The 12,531-nt window shown below is 41.9% G+C and overlaps 1 protein-coding gene across 1 annotated transcript in view; it reads right to left on the reverse strand.

Annotated features, from left to right (window-relative positions):
- FAM135B (family with sequence similarity 135 member B) overlaps positions 1-12,531 on the reverse strand; it is a 153,211-nt gene that overhangs the window by 125,774 nt on the left and 14,906 nt on the right. The window contains exon 2 of the mRNA XM_061607839.1: positions 5,027-5,106. Within this exon, the coding sequence (XP_061463823.1) occupies positions 5,027-5,106 (80 nt within the window). The remainder of the gene's footprint in view (positions 1-5,026; positions 5,107-12,531) is intronic.

Genomic DNA, 12,531 nt, shown 5'->3' on the forward strand with positions numbered 1-12,531 from the left:
GTAATCTCTTCAACTGGATGTTATCCCAAAAGCCCGTTCAGATCTGGACTTTTCAGATGACCGTTGGACTGGATTTTAAGGAAACTGGCACAGCTGAAAGTCCACTTCAGTAGACACCCAGGTGTGAAGTTTCTACGGTAGGAATACCTTTTAATTTCTTAAATATTTCTCCTTTACTTTTTATAAATTAACATTAATATGATTTTTATCTTATCAAATGATTAAAGTATACACATGTGCCAATTCTGTATACAGAATTTCTTAGTGTTTTTCATCTATGTCTTAAAATAGTGTTTGATTTAACAATATTTATGACATTATTTCCTAATTAAATCAGTCAAATTCATTTATATCTCATTCTCCTTATATATAATTACTATAGTCATGACTCCCCTTTCTCTTCTCATGACATTATTCACTTTCCTGAGAGTCTATGCTTATAACCAAATACTGTCTATTCCAATTATTTTTAATCTTGAGTGAGTGTCCCCACTCAGGCACTACTTCATAACTACTGAGAAACATTCCAAGTTTTCCTAAGAACCTGAATGTTTATACATAAATCCTTACTCATTAGGCAACAAAAGGGTAGGATAGAGTAATTTCCCTCAAAAGGGATATACATGTAAAATCATATGGCAGTTCCAAATTTTCTAAGCAATTGGCCCCACACTAATAACCCAAATAAAATTTATATTCACCATATAACTTATCAGAAGGTTAATAGACTCTCTTCTTATTTAGAGGGAGCTAGTTGTCAAAACTGGAAAACCAAGTCCTACCTTCCAAAGCCATTTTAATGATTTTAATTCTAAATCAAAGATTCTTTCTTCTGGGAACTGCTGCTTTTTGCTTTAAGTGCTTATATGAGTATACCACAAAGACAAGAATTCTACTGGAAACATGCCATATTTCTCATACATTTTGGACATTTTACTTCCTTATTTTCTGCTGCAAAAGTGATAAGTGGGTAAAACTGACCACCTTTATACACATTTTACTTCTTTTTGTTCTCAGTTCATTTTTCTCCACAACAAATCCTCGATAATGTTTGGAATCTAAACATTTGTTCCTTACAAAATCCAGAGGATGGGCTGTGGGGTTTATCTTAACTTGGGTGCATTAATTTTGGTCTGAATCCTCACTTCCTAATATGACCTCCTGCACTTGGTTCCCAGTTTCAAATTCCACTCTTTATCTAACAACTTTCTCCACCTCTCAATTGAAAACACTGGGGTGAAGGGAACAGCCTTCTCCTAAATTTTCCTTTTCCTTATTTAATTCGTTTTCTGTGGTTGTGGACATTACTTGTCCCACACCACCCTTTCTAACACATGTATAATGTCCAGACCACAATTCTCACCCTTACTGGATCCTTAAATTAATGGCCTTAACTTCACAACATTGTCCATCTCTTTTGTCACATCCTTAATTCCCAACACCAACAACACCAAATGATTATTCAAACCTAATTTTCTAATTGTTTTATTTCCTGTTTGATGAAACTGGGGACAATTTCTATAATTGGTACTGATGGAACTAATATATTAATTGTGATTGGTTCTGACTGTAAGGCAGTTTCTCTTGCCTTTTCATTAACTAACTCATTTTGTGTCCAGGACACGTCTCAGTCACACACACTCAGGTCTGACACACACTCACACTTTTAAGGCTAGTACCTTCCTCCTCCTGCTTTACAAACAAGATGACAAGGTCCAGCCCGGGACTTTATCCCCACTCCTCCTGTCTCACACACAGGACAGTAAGGTCCAGTCCTTGACCAAAGTCAGGGAGACTTGAACTCCTCACACTTTGCCACCAAGGTCAGGGAGACTTGAACTCCTCACACCCCAGCTATTTTCCAAAGTCAGGGAGACTTGAACTCCTCACACTTTGCTACCATGGTCAGGGAGACTTGAACTCCTCACACTTTGGTTTTCTGACCATCAAGATAATACTTGCACCCTTAGTAGTGGTTTTCTTATCTTGATCCGCGCACAGAGTTGCCTGGTCAATATCACGCGTGTCTAGGTGGTATGCCTACCGTTCCAGGTCTTTTCCTTCCAAGAAACCCACACCCAAAGAATTTCCCCCTGATTCACAATGTCTGGTCTATTAAATTGGGTCCTGGGACTTTTTGTCAGTTGAAGGACCGGACTGTCCCCTTTACTACCTGGGACCGTTGAAAGACCAACGGGACGCGTCCTCCCACAGTAGAACTGGGACTAACGGTCCTTTCAAAGACTGGATCCCGGACGAGCCCCCATCTGTAAGAAACGTGGTTTTCCGTGGTTTTCCTTAAGGGAAAAAAAACCCCTATGGGACCCCAAAATGGTCCCCTGTGGAAGACCCACAACAGAGACAATTGTGAATCAAAATTTAGAGCTTTATTTCGTACTTGCAAGGACGGGTGTCCTACCAGAAGGCAGACACACCCAAATGACATTGGTACAAATCTTTTATCCCCTAGCCCGACGCTTCATGCCCTCCCCTGTTTTCCCCATTGGTCAGGTACTTCCAGGGTTCACAGCCTATCAGATCCGCCTGTCCCTGTCACATGAAACTCCTCCCCTGTTTACATCTCCCACTCCTCAGTTTTAGGCTACCTTATACCCTTATTTATTATTTCCCATATATGGTATATTGCTCCCCTCCCCTCCTCATTAACTAAGCATAAAAACTCCCTTTACATCAAGCAAAGCAATGAAGGGCTAAAAACATCAGCTGAATTAGTCAAGTGTAAATCCCTTTTCTATTTTGAAGTGGAACTTGACCACAAACTGTCTGTTCTGGCTGCTTTGTTTGAACTTCAGACAGATGTCCTATTCTAAGAAAAAGCCCCTTTTCTCTATCTATGTTAACTCCAGCTTCTATAGAATTATCTACTGCAAACAGTCTATTAACCTATTAACCATTTATTCTTAACAATAAAATCACATATTTTATTTATCCTTAGAATATTCTGAAAAAGCAACATTTTATATACATTTCTCTCATTTAGCTGCATTGATTCCCATTCCAGAGATGAGACAAATAAGTGAAAAATTGAAAGTTCTTGCACCCATTTCTGTTTTTGTTGGAATTCTCCAACATTCCTAATCTAGCCCTTTGAGAGATCTGCAATAAATGAGATCAAGGATCCTCTCATCCCATTCTGTTCCATGTAGCTTAAAATTCAGGCCTTTTTGATCACTGTCTTCCCTCAAGCTTCAGAAATCAATTCTGATGTGCATGCAAGAAGATACCCATAAAACTTTGATGGGTTAAGCCATCCCTACTCTACTGTCGGACCTGTAAAGCAATTAAAGTCCTCATTAGATGCATTAGTCTCATGTGAATCCATTGCTAATCCTGTAATGACACCCCATGCCACAAATTCCATCTAGGTTTTACAGACTAGTTGGAGAAGACATGTTCAGCTGAACCTGGTGCCCTCCAGATGTTTTGGACTACAAGTCCCATCAGTCCCAGCCAGCAGTTTAAAATAAGCCTCATCAAACTCAGCCTCTTCACCTGAAGACACTATAATTTATACTAATATTATAATGTACGGTTGTATAGTAAAACTGGTTGGTGCTGGATTCTGGACAAACAGGAAGTAAAATGCCTGAAAAAGGCTTCTATGTGGTTTGCATGCTTACACAATTGCCTAATCCAGCGTTTCCCAACTAGTGGCCCACCAGATGTTGTTGGACCACAATTCCCATCTTTCCTGACCATTGGCAATGTTGGCTGAGGCTGATGGGAGTTGTGGTCCAACCAGAGCTTGGAAAAGTTACTTTTTTGAACTACAACTCCCATCAGCCCCAGCCAGCATGGCCACTGGATTGGGCTGATGGAAGTTGTAGTTCAAAAAAGTAACTTTTCCAAGCTCTGGGTCCAACAACACCTGGTGGCCCACTAGTTGGGAAAGGCTGGCCTAATCCAAACTAACCTTTCAAGTCACAGAGTAATACAAATAGTAATACAAATGTATACCTTTAACATCACTTCCACTATGTACATTTTATTTACAGATTACAAATATTTATATGCTGCCTTTCAGGCAAAACCCTTCAAAGCCATCTCAGATCAGAACAACAACAAATAGATCATTGAAAAAAATCCAATACCACCAGAGTCCATTAAAACAGTAACAGAATGATAAAGAGTGTTTACAGGCACCATGAAATGCAAAGCCTTGCTTAAAAGTCAATAATGTATATGTCCTTCCTAAACAGGGAGTTTCACCAAATATGGAACCATCACCAGAACAGCTCTTTTCTCCTATGCCTGCCAATCTAACAGGTGTTGATGGTAGGTCCACCAGCGAGGCCTCTGACGCTGATCTCAAGATCTGGACAGCTTCGTGTGGATGTGGGGTTGTCCCAAAACATTTAGGTCTTTCAAGTTCATTACCAGCACTTTAAATTAGGCCCAGAAACAAATAGGTAACCAACACAGCTGGCACAGCAATGTAGTCTCCACCCTAACCTATCAATTTCAATTTCACTCGGTTTCTAATTTTTTCCAATCTTAAATTCAGTTCTCCACATTTCTACACCAGTTTGCATTTTTTTAAAAGTCCTCATGAATTTTGTTCAGTGTTTCAGTGTGAATTTATCCTAGCGTACACATTTTTGTATGCATTTTCCTTATATGCACATTTTCCTAATGTAATATATTTTATGTGTTATTATCCCTAAGATGTATGCAGTTATATACCCAAGTGTATGCATTTATACAAATTACTTGGCTGGAGAACTGCATTGCAAAGTTCAGACAAGTGCAAATTTCAAAGGATGGCTGCATTTTAGTTTGCATATTTAGTAAATTGACCTTTAAATGTGAACTGAATCAAATTTCTCACCCACCTCTGCTCCAGACACTTTGAGGTGTGCATAGAACAATTCTAGATTGAGGTTCAACTTCAGATTTCTACGCTACAGGGCAAATCTTCCAGCTCACCCTCCTGAATTTCTGGATCTGACTCTCAAACCAGGATCAACTCACCTCAGTTCAAGACAAACTGAAGTTCTTTTCTCACCTGTTTGTTCCACAGTAGTCGCCAACAATCGATGTGGGATCCTAGAAGGGACTTTCAGGCTTACATGCACCAGGTAATACCTAGAGGAAGATGATGTTTTTTGGGGGAAAGACTATTAAAGAAACTATTATAGAAAGTATATGAGAAGTAGAAACATTTTACTTTCTTATTTACTTACCTTTACATTGCCAATAACCAACATTCCCTGGATGGTTTACCACAAAGATTAAAACCATAAAACAGAACAATAGCTAAAATCTAAAATATGTTGCTTGCTTGTTTGTTGTTGCACATTGTACTTATTTCAAAATAGCACAAAAATATCACAAATGAAATAAGTAGAGTGTACAATTAAAATCATACCACTAGAAAAGTAACCAAGATCAGAATAACAAAACAGCAGAGGGAAGAGGGAAGATGTCCACTCAGCCAAGGCCTGGTTAAAGAGGTACATCTTGACCAATTGTCAATAAGCATATTGTGATGGCACAAGACATCCCCCCCAAAAGAGAAGAACCTATGAAGCTGCCTTACATTGGGTGAGACCATTGGTCCATCTAGTTAAGTATGGTCTACAGTAACTGGCAGCAGCTCTCCAAGTTTTCAGGCAGGGGACATTTCTGGTCCTATCTAGAGATATTAGGGTTTGCCTCTGGGATCTTCTGTATGCAAGGCAAAAGCTCTGGGAGTAAGCTACAGTACTTCATTTGGGTCATTTTGCAATCTGGGAGCCATCACAGAGAGGACCTTCTTATGAGCTGCTGCCCCTTGAAACACAGACGATGTCAGTACTACCAACAGGACCTCTGCTGCTGAACAGGTCAATGTAAACACAATAGAATAGAGTAGAGTAAGAACAGCAGAATACAATACCAGAATAAAACCAGCAACGGAGGATAACATCCGTGTAAAATATCTTTCAGAAGACACTTTCTAAAAATCCTGGGAAAACAAATAATAAAAAAGGTCTTCACATGGTGCCCCAAAAAGCCATGGGGCTTTTTGTTGGTGCCAAGAGAGCCTCTCTGAGGAGAGCATTCCACAACTGGGGCACCACCACTGCAAAGGCTCTCTGCATACGAGCCACCCGTCTCACCTCATTCAGCAAGGGCATCCAGAGGAAGACCTCAGGATGTTACCTTAGAGTCTGGGCAGGCGTGTGTGGGAGGTCATCTTGGCCATCTATCTCAGTATTGTTTATATACCAGCCTTCCTCAACCTGATGTTTTGGACTACAGTTCCCATCAGCCTCAGCCAGGATGGTCAGTGGTCAAGGACGATGGAAGGCATAGTTCAAAACTTCTGAAGGACAGGATTAGGGAATGCCAGTCTACAATGGCCAGCAGTGACTCTCCAGTCAGACTGGGGTCTTTCCTAGGGCTGCTCATAACATCTGCAGTCAAACATTGCTTTTGGTTTGGTTCGGGGATTTTTTCATGGGGCAAAGACCATCCCACCAATCAGGAGTGGAGGGGCGATATTTAGGGTTGCAGTCCAAAATGTGGGTGAGTGGCAGTTGTGCTTACAAGGTCTTTTACGAGGTGGGCCAAGGTCTTCTTCCTTTTCTTCTTTTTAACTTTTAAAACAAAGCTGTATTTCAGCAGCAGAGCACCCAACAGCAAAGCTGGTATGCACATGGGAAATGGGGCCACTATTACCCTTGGGGAAGACATAGCCTATATTTTGGTAGACAAGTCTGGTGCGTTGGGAGAAAAAGCACCAATGCTTGTGACAAGTAACCTGAACTAGGGAGGGGTGACAGACAGAAAAGCAATCTGTTCTTCCCTCGCTGATTCCTTCTTTAGTAAATACTTGTCTCTTTTTCCTCAGGCTTTACTTCCTTCCTTCCTCTTCTTTTCTAGTCAGTCAGAGATAGTGTCTGTGAGTGGAAGCCTTATAGCTCTACAATGGCCACATGTATGTCTGTAGTCAGAGAGACTTTATTTCCCAGTAGTAATAAATTTTAAGTTTCTTTATTCTTTCAGCCAACAGTCTTACCAGACTATTGATGTCTGCACTCTGCTGCAATAGATAGTAAAACAATATGGTGAAGGTTGGGGATGGGATTTTTCATTGATCCAATATTCCCCAGTCCTATCTGGAGATACCAGAGATTGAACTTGGGACCTTCTGCATGCAAAGCATGTGCTCTCCTACTGGGCAATAGCCCTTCCCCAATATCCAAGGGAGAGAGAGTTTTGACCAAACTGGCAACATTTCTTAGGAGGGCTTTACACATCCATAATTTTTTTTTAAGCAGCAAGCCTAAATCTGTAATAATACACGAGGGAACATTTTCTGCATTTTCTGCTCACACTGTTGAGTCTACTATACATGCTCCATCCTGCAATTTAAAGCTCAGAAAGGATGGGGCAAATTTTCTGCTTCCATGATTTCCAGTCTTTTTCACTGTAGGAGGTCAGGCATCTTCTGTGTATATGGTGGAGGCATACCCACAGAATGTCAGCACTGGTATCACTGAGTATTATCCACTGCCCTAGTAGATTTCTCCAGTATAAGCAAGGAATTAACTTAATGACACTGACCAGATGCAAAGAGTCAAGGGCTCCCATGCCTTTTGATGACTGTGCAGAACAGGTGTGGCCAATGTGGAGCCCTCCAGATATTGTTGGACTCCAATATCCATTAGCTCCAGCCAATCTGGCCAATGGTCAGGAATGATAGGAGCAGTTGTCCACCAACATCTCCAAAACAAAGAAGACTCTCAGGGCGGCCAACAGTTTTTACCCAGGCTACGTTGATGCTAGCCAACAAGACTTCCTTTCCAACAGAGATTGGCTAGACTCCGGGTGTGAAACAAAATCCATCTACCACTTTTCCTAAAGAGAAAATTTTCAGAAGACACAAGTGCAGATCACACAGCATCTTAACATCTGTCCTAACAACCTGCAGCATGGATGGGGAACCTGGTGCCCTCCAGATGTTGGTAGACTACAAAATGCAGTGGCCAGATTGGTAACAGGGACCAGATGGTTCGAACACATAAAACCGATTCTGGCCTGCTTGCATTGGCTGCCTGTATGTTTCCGAGGTCAATTCAAGGTGCTGGTTTTAACCTATAAAGCCTTACATGGCTTAGGACCACAATACCTGATGGACCGCCTCTCCCGACATGAACCCACAAGTACACTAAGCTCAACATCTAAGGCCCTCCTCCAGATGCCTACTCTGAGGGAAGCTGGGAGACTGTCAACAAGGGAGAGGACCTTCTCAGTGGTTGCCCCCAAATTATGGAGTGATGTCTCTGACAAGGTGCGCCTGGCGTCAACCCTGTTATCTTTTCGGCGCCAGGTCAAGACTTTCCTCTTCTCCCAGGCATAATAAATAAAATAAAAATAAAATTTTATTTTTGAGTCGCCTATCTGGCCGAATTAACGGCCACTCTAGGCGACGTACACCAACAGGATAAAATACAATATAAAACCAATACAAAACACACTCAATAATTAAACTAACCACCACTCTTATATTTAATCAACAACATTAAAAGCTAACCCACCCCAGAGCTTCCGTAGGCCTGGCTGAACAGCCAGGTCTTCAAGGCTCAGTGGAAACCTATCAAGGATGGGGCATGGCGAAGATCGAAAGGAAGGGAATTCCAGAGGGTGGGGGCCACAATCGAAAATGCCCTCTCTCTGGTCCGCACCAGTCTAGCTATTTTAACTGGTGGGACCGAGAGAAGGTCTTGTGTGGCTGATCTTGTCAGGCGGCATGATTGGTGATGCTGGAGGCACTCCTTCAGATAAACTGGGCCGAAATCATATAGGGCTTTAAAGGTCAACACCAGCACCTTGAATTGGACCCGGTAAACAACTGGTAACCAGTGTAGATCCACTAACACCTGAGTGATATGATCACGGCGACAGCTGTTTTTAATCAAACGTGCCGCCGCATTCTGTATCAGCTGTAATTTCCGGACCGTTTTCAAGGGCAACCCCACGTAGAGCTCATTACAGTAGTCTAAACGAGAGGAGACCAGGGCATGTATTACCCGTGGGAGAAGATGGACAGGAAGGTAGGGTTGCAGCTTCCGTATCAGATGGAGTTGATACCAGGCTGCCCGGCTCACTGCTGAAACTTGAGCCTCCATGGACAGCTGGGAGTCAAGAACGACCCCCAGACTGCGGACCTGGTCCTTCAGGGGTAATCTTAACCCATTAAATACCAGGTCTATATCTCCCAACCTTCTCTTATCTCCCATGAGCAACACCTCGGTCTTGTCGGGATTTAGTTTCAGCCTATTCCTTCCCATCCATCCACTTACGGATTCCAGGCACTTGGACATGGTATGCACAGCCAACTTTGGTGAGGACTTAAACGAGAGATAGAGCTGAGTATCATCCATATATTGGTGACACTGCAGCCCAAATCTCCTGATGATGGCCCCCAGCGGCTTTACATAGATGTTGAATAGCATGGGGGAGAGGATAGAACCCTGTGGCACTCCACAGTTGAGAGGCCAAGGGTCTGAAACTTCATCTCCCAATGCCACCCGTTGGTGCCTGTCTGAAAGACAGGAACGGAGCCACCGTAAAACAGTGCCCCCTATTCCTAATCCCTCCAGGCGGTCTAAAAGGATACCGTGGTCGACGGTATCGAAAGCCGCTGAGAGATCCAGGAGGATGAGGAAGGCATATTCTCCCCTATCCAACGCCCTCCTCACATCATCCACCAGGGCGACCAAGGCTCAGTTCCATGTCCAGTCCTGAAACCCGATTGGAATGGGTCCAGATTAGCATGTGTTTTTAAATTTATTTATTTATTAATTGTATTTCTATACCGCCCCATAGCTGAAGCTCTCTGGGCAGTTTTTAATTTTTCAAAAAAAAATGTGTTTTTAAATTGTTTTTTGTTTTAAAATTTGTATATTTGTTTTTATTGTTTTTAATTGCTGTAAACCACCCAGAGAGCTTTGGCTATGGGGCGGTATATAAATATAATAAATAAATAAATAAACTCCCATCACCGCTGACCATTGGCCATGCTAGCTGGGAGTGCTGGGAGTTGGAGTCTGATGCCTTCTGGAGGGTACCAGGTTCCCTATGCCTTACCTACAGGGAGAAAGGATGGAACTGGAACAGCTTAGTGAGGAGGGAGTTAACCTGGGAGCAGCAACACAGTGGAAGAAAAGCATTCTTTATAGGGAGATGGTGTCACATAGTGGTTAAAAGCATATCTGGGTAACAGCAGTTTCAGTTTCAGCTCAGCCTTCAACTTACTGGATAAGTTTAGGGTATCCCCCTCTTGTTTAACCTTATTTCTTGATCTGTAAAATGGGAACAATAATACTAGCCTACCTTACAGAATTGTTAAAAGGATAAAAGAAACAATACAGGCATACCCCGCTTTAACGTACGCAATGGGACCGGAGAGTGTACTTTAAGTGAAAATGTACTTAGAGTGAAGCAATTATCTTCACTTGTATTGCACGCAATCGCCACTAGATGGCAGCGGCGTCATGCCAATAAAGTGTCCATTATCGGAAACACGCATACTTTAAGCGGGGTATGGTGGAGTATGGAGCATGTACTTTATAGCGAGGCAACTTTAAGTGAAGCGACTTTAAGCGGGGTATGCCTGTAGACGCAAAGTTCATTGAGGAGGAAATAAAAAATGTCACCATCACCATCATCATCATCTTTTAGGATCTCATATCTGTTTTTTCCTTCAGTGTAAAATCAGATTTGCTAACTTTATGCAGTCCAATGACTAAATGAAATCACAGCAGGTGGCCGGTGGACCACAAAGCATTTACTGAATGAAGAGCAAGAACAGTTCGTGTAGCTGTCATATTTGTGGCTCCCAGTGTTAAATAATCTGGCATTTGAAACGAAGAAAAGCAAAAGCAGCAGTTTGCCCTGGCAGAGAAGAACTTATCATTCAGTGGGACGCCATGAGAAGCACAGTTGTGATCACAGTGTGTCATCACCCGGACAGACTGCTACTCTGACAGCAACCTTTGCCACTTGCTAGTGACAGATTACTCCAGCGCAGAGCAGGCTTCCTTGTAATTTCCCAAATGCGTAGGAGAGCAGCTAGCTCAGATAGCAAGGGAAGTCACACACACACCGGGGCGAAGGATATATGCTTAATGTTTTTGATTTCATATATATCAGTAGATATATCCCACCCTTAAAGTACATCACTCGAGGCAATTACCACCAACTAAAAGCAACTATAAAATATTTACTAATAGGCAAAAAAAACCTTGCGGTTTAGGAACATACCTATAGCCCACAGATGTTTCTATCAAACTTTAAAAAGCAGGGAAATTGGGCAGCTATAGTGAATGCACCAGGGGAGCAGGAGATCTGACCTCCTCTCTGAGATATTGGACTGCCCTACAAATTTGTCAAAATGCAAACATAATTTGGGTTCGTCTTTCACAGTCCAATCCAATTGCTGTGTAGCTTGGAAGAATTTGGTAACGTGCCTCTGAGCATATGGTAAGTGGTGGCAACACCTGCAATCAGCCCAAATAATAGAAAGAAGGCATGTGTTGTGCTGATCTTGTTTTAGGAGGAAGCAACATTATTAAGACAGTTGATATAGCTCAGATGGTCACTTTAAATATGTCTGATTTCCTTTGCAATTTTAGTGAAGTTTCCTCATTTTCTTTTGTTTCTATATCTGTGAATATGTGAAGTACAGCAACACTTTGCAAAATTTACACTAAAAAAACTCCAAAAATAATTGTGGAATAATGGCACTGACTTTTCTGCAGAATAGTCTCCAGTGGACCTCAGGAGTGTCTCAGTTTGCACAAGATAAAACAGTGGGAGGTGAATTATATTCTAGCAAAATTCTAGGTGTTCTCTATGCTTTTAATTGACCATGCCCACCTTGCCTTAAGCAAGTGAAGGGTGCTGAGAGTTGCTAGGAGAGGCCCTGTTTCCCTCACAGAGCTTCAGTCAGAAAGGCTGACTGTTAAACTACTCTGGCCATTGGAGCTCTGTCAGGGGAATAGGAGTCTCCTCTCAGCACCCTTCAAAAACTACACTTCCCAGGATTCTTTGGTGGAAACCATGACTGTCTAAAGTGAAATAAAGGTCTAGAGTGGGTGTGGCCCCCTGATTAGGAAAGCCAAGCAGCTGTGAGTCTGGCTTTTAGAACGCTGACAGTTGGTTCTTACTGAGCATGCCCGGCTTTATCATTGAGTTCAATGCTAAATTTCTTAAATTAATTAAAAATCAGCCAGGCATTTTTTTAACTTTTAAACTAAAGAAGATGAAGGTCAGAATATGGGGCAAGGTCAGTAACAGGATTACAGGTACTCTGTGAACATGGCTGATTTTTAATTAATTTCCACAAATTATGAGAACTCTGACAGAAAAAAAGTCCAAAAGGGGTCTGGTTTTTCTCTCTCTTTTTACCATTTGAACTCTTGATTCTCTCTGACTGTTTTGTGTATCGCAGGGTTGTTAAGCAAGTGTTTCTGAGTTCAGGACTGTAATTTTTTAAGGTTTTGTTTTTAAATGAGCTTA

This window comes from Rhineura floridana, chromosome 1, assembly GCF_030035675.1.
Source record: "Rhineura floridana isolate rRhiFlo1 chromosome 1, rRhiFlo1.hap2, whole genome shotgun sequence".
NCBI classification, from domain to species: domain Eukaryota; kingdom Metazoa; phylum Chordata; class Lepidosauria; order Squamata; family Rhineuridae; genus Rhineura; species Rhineura floridana.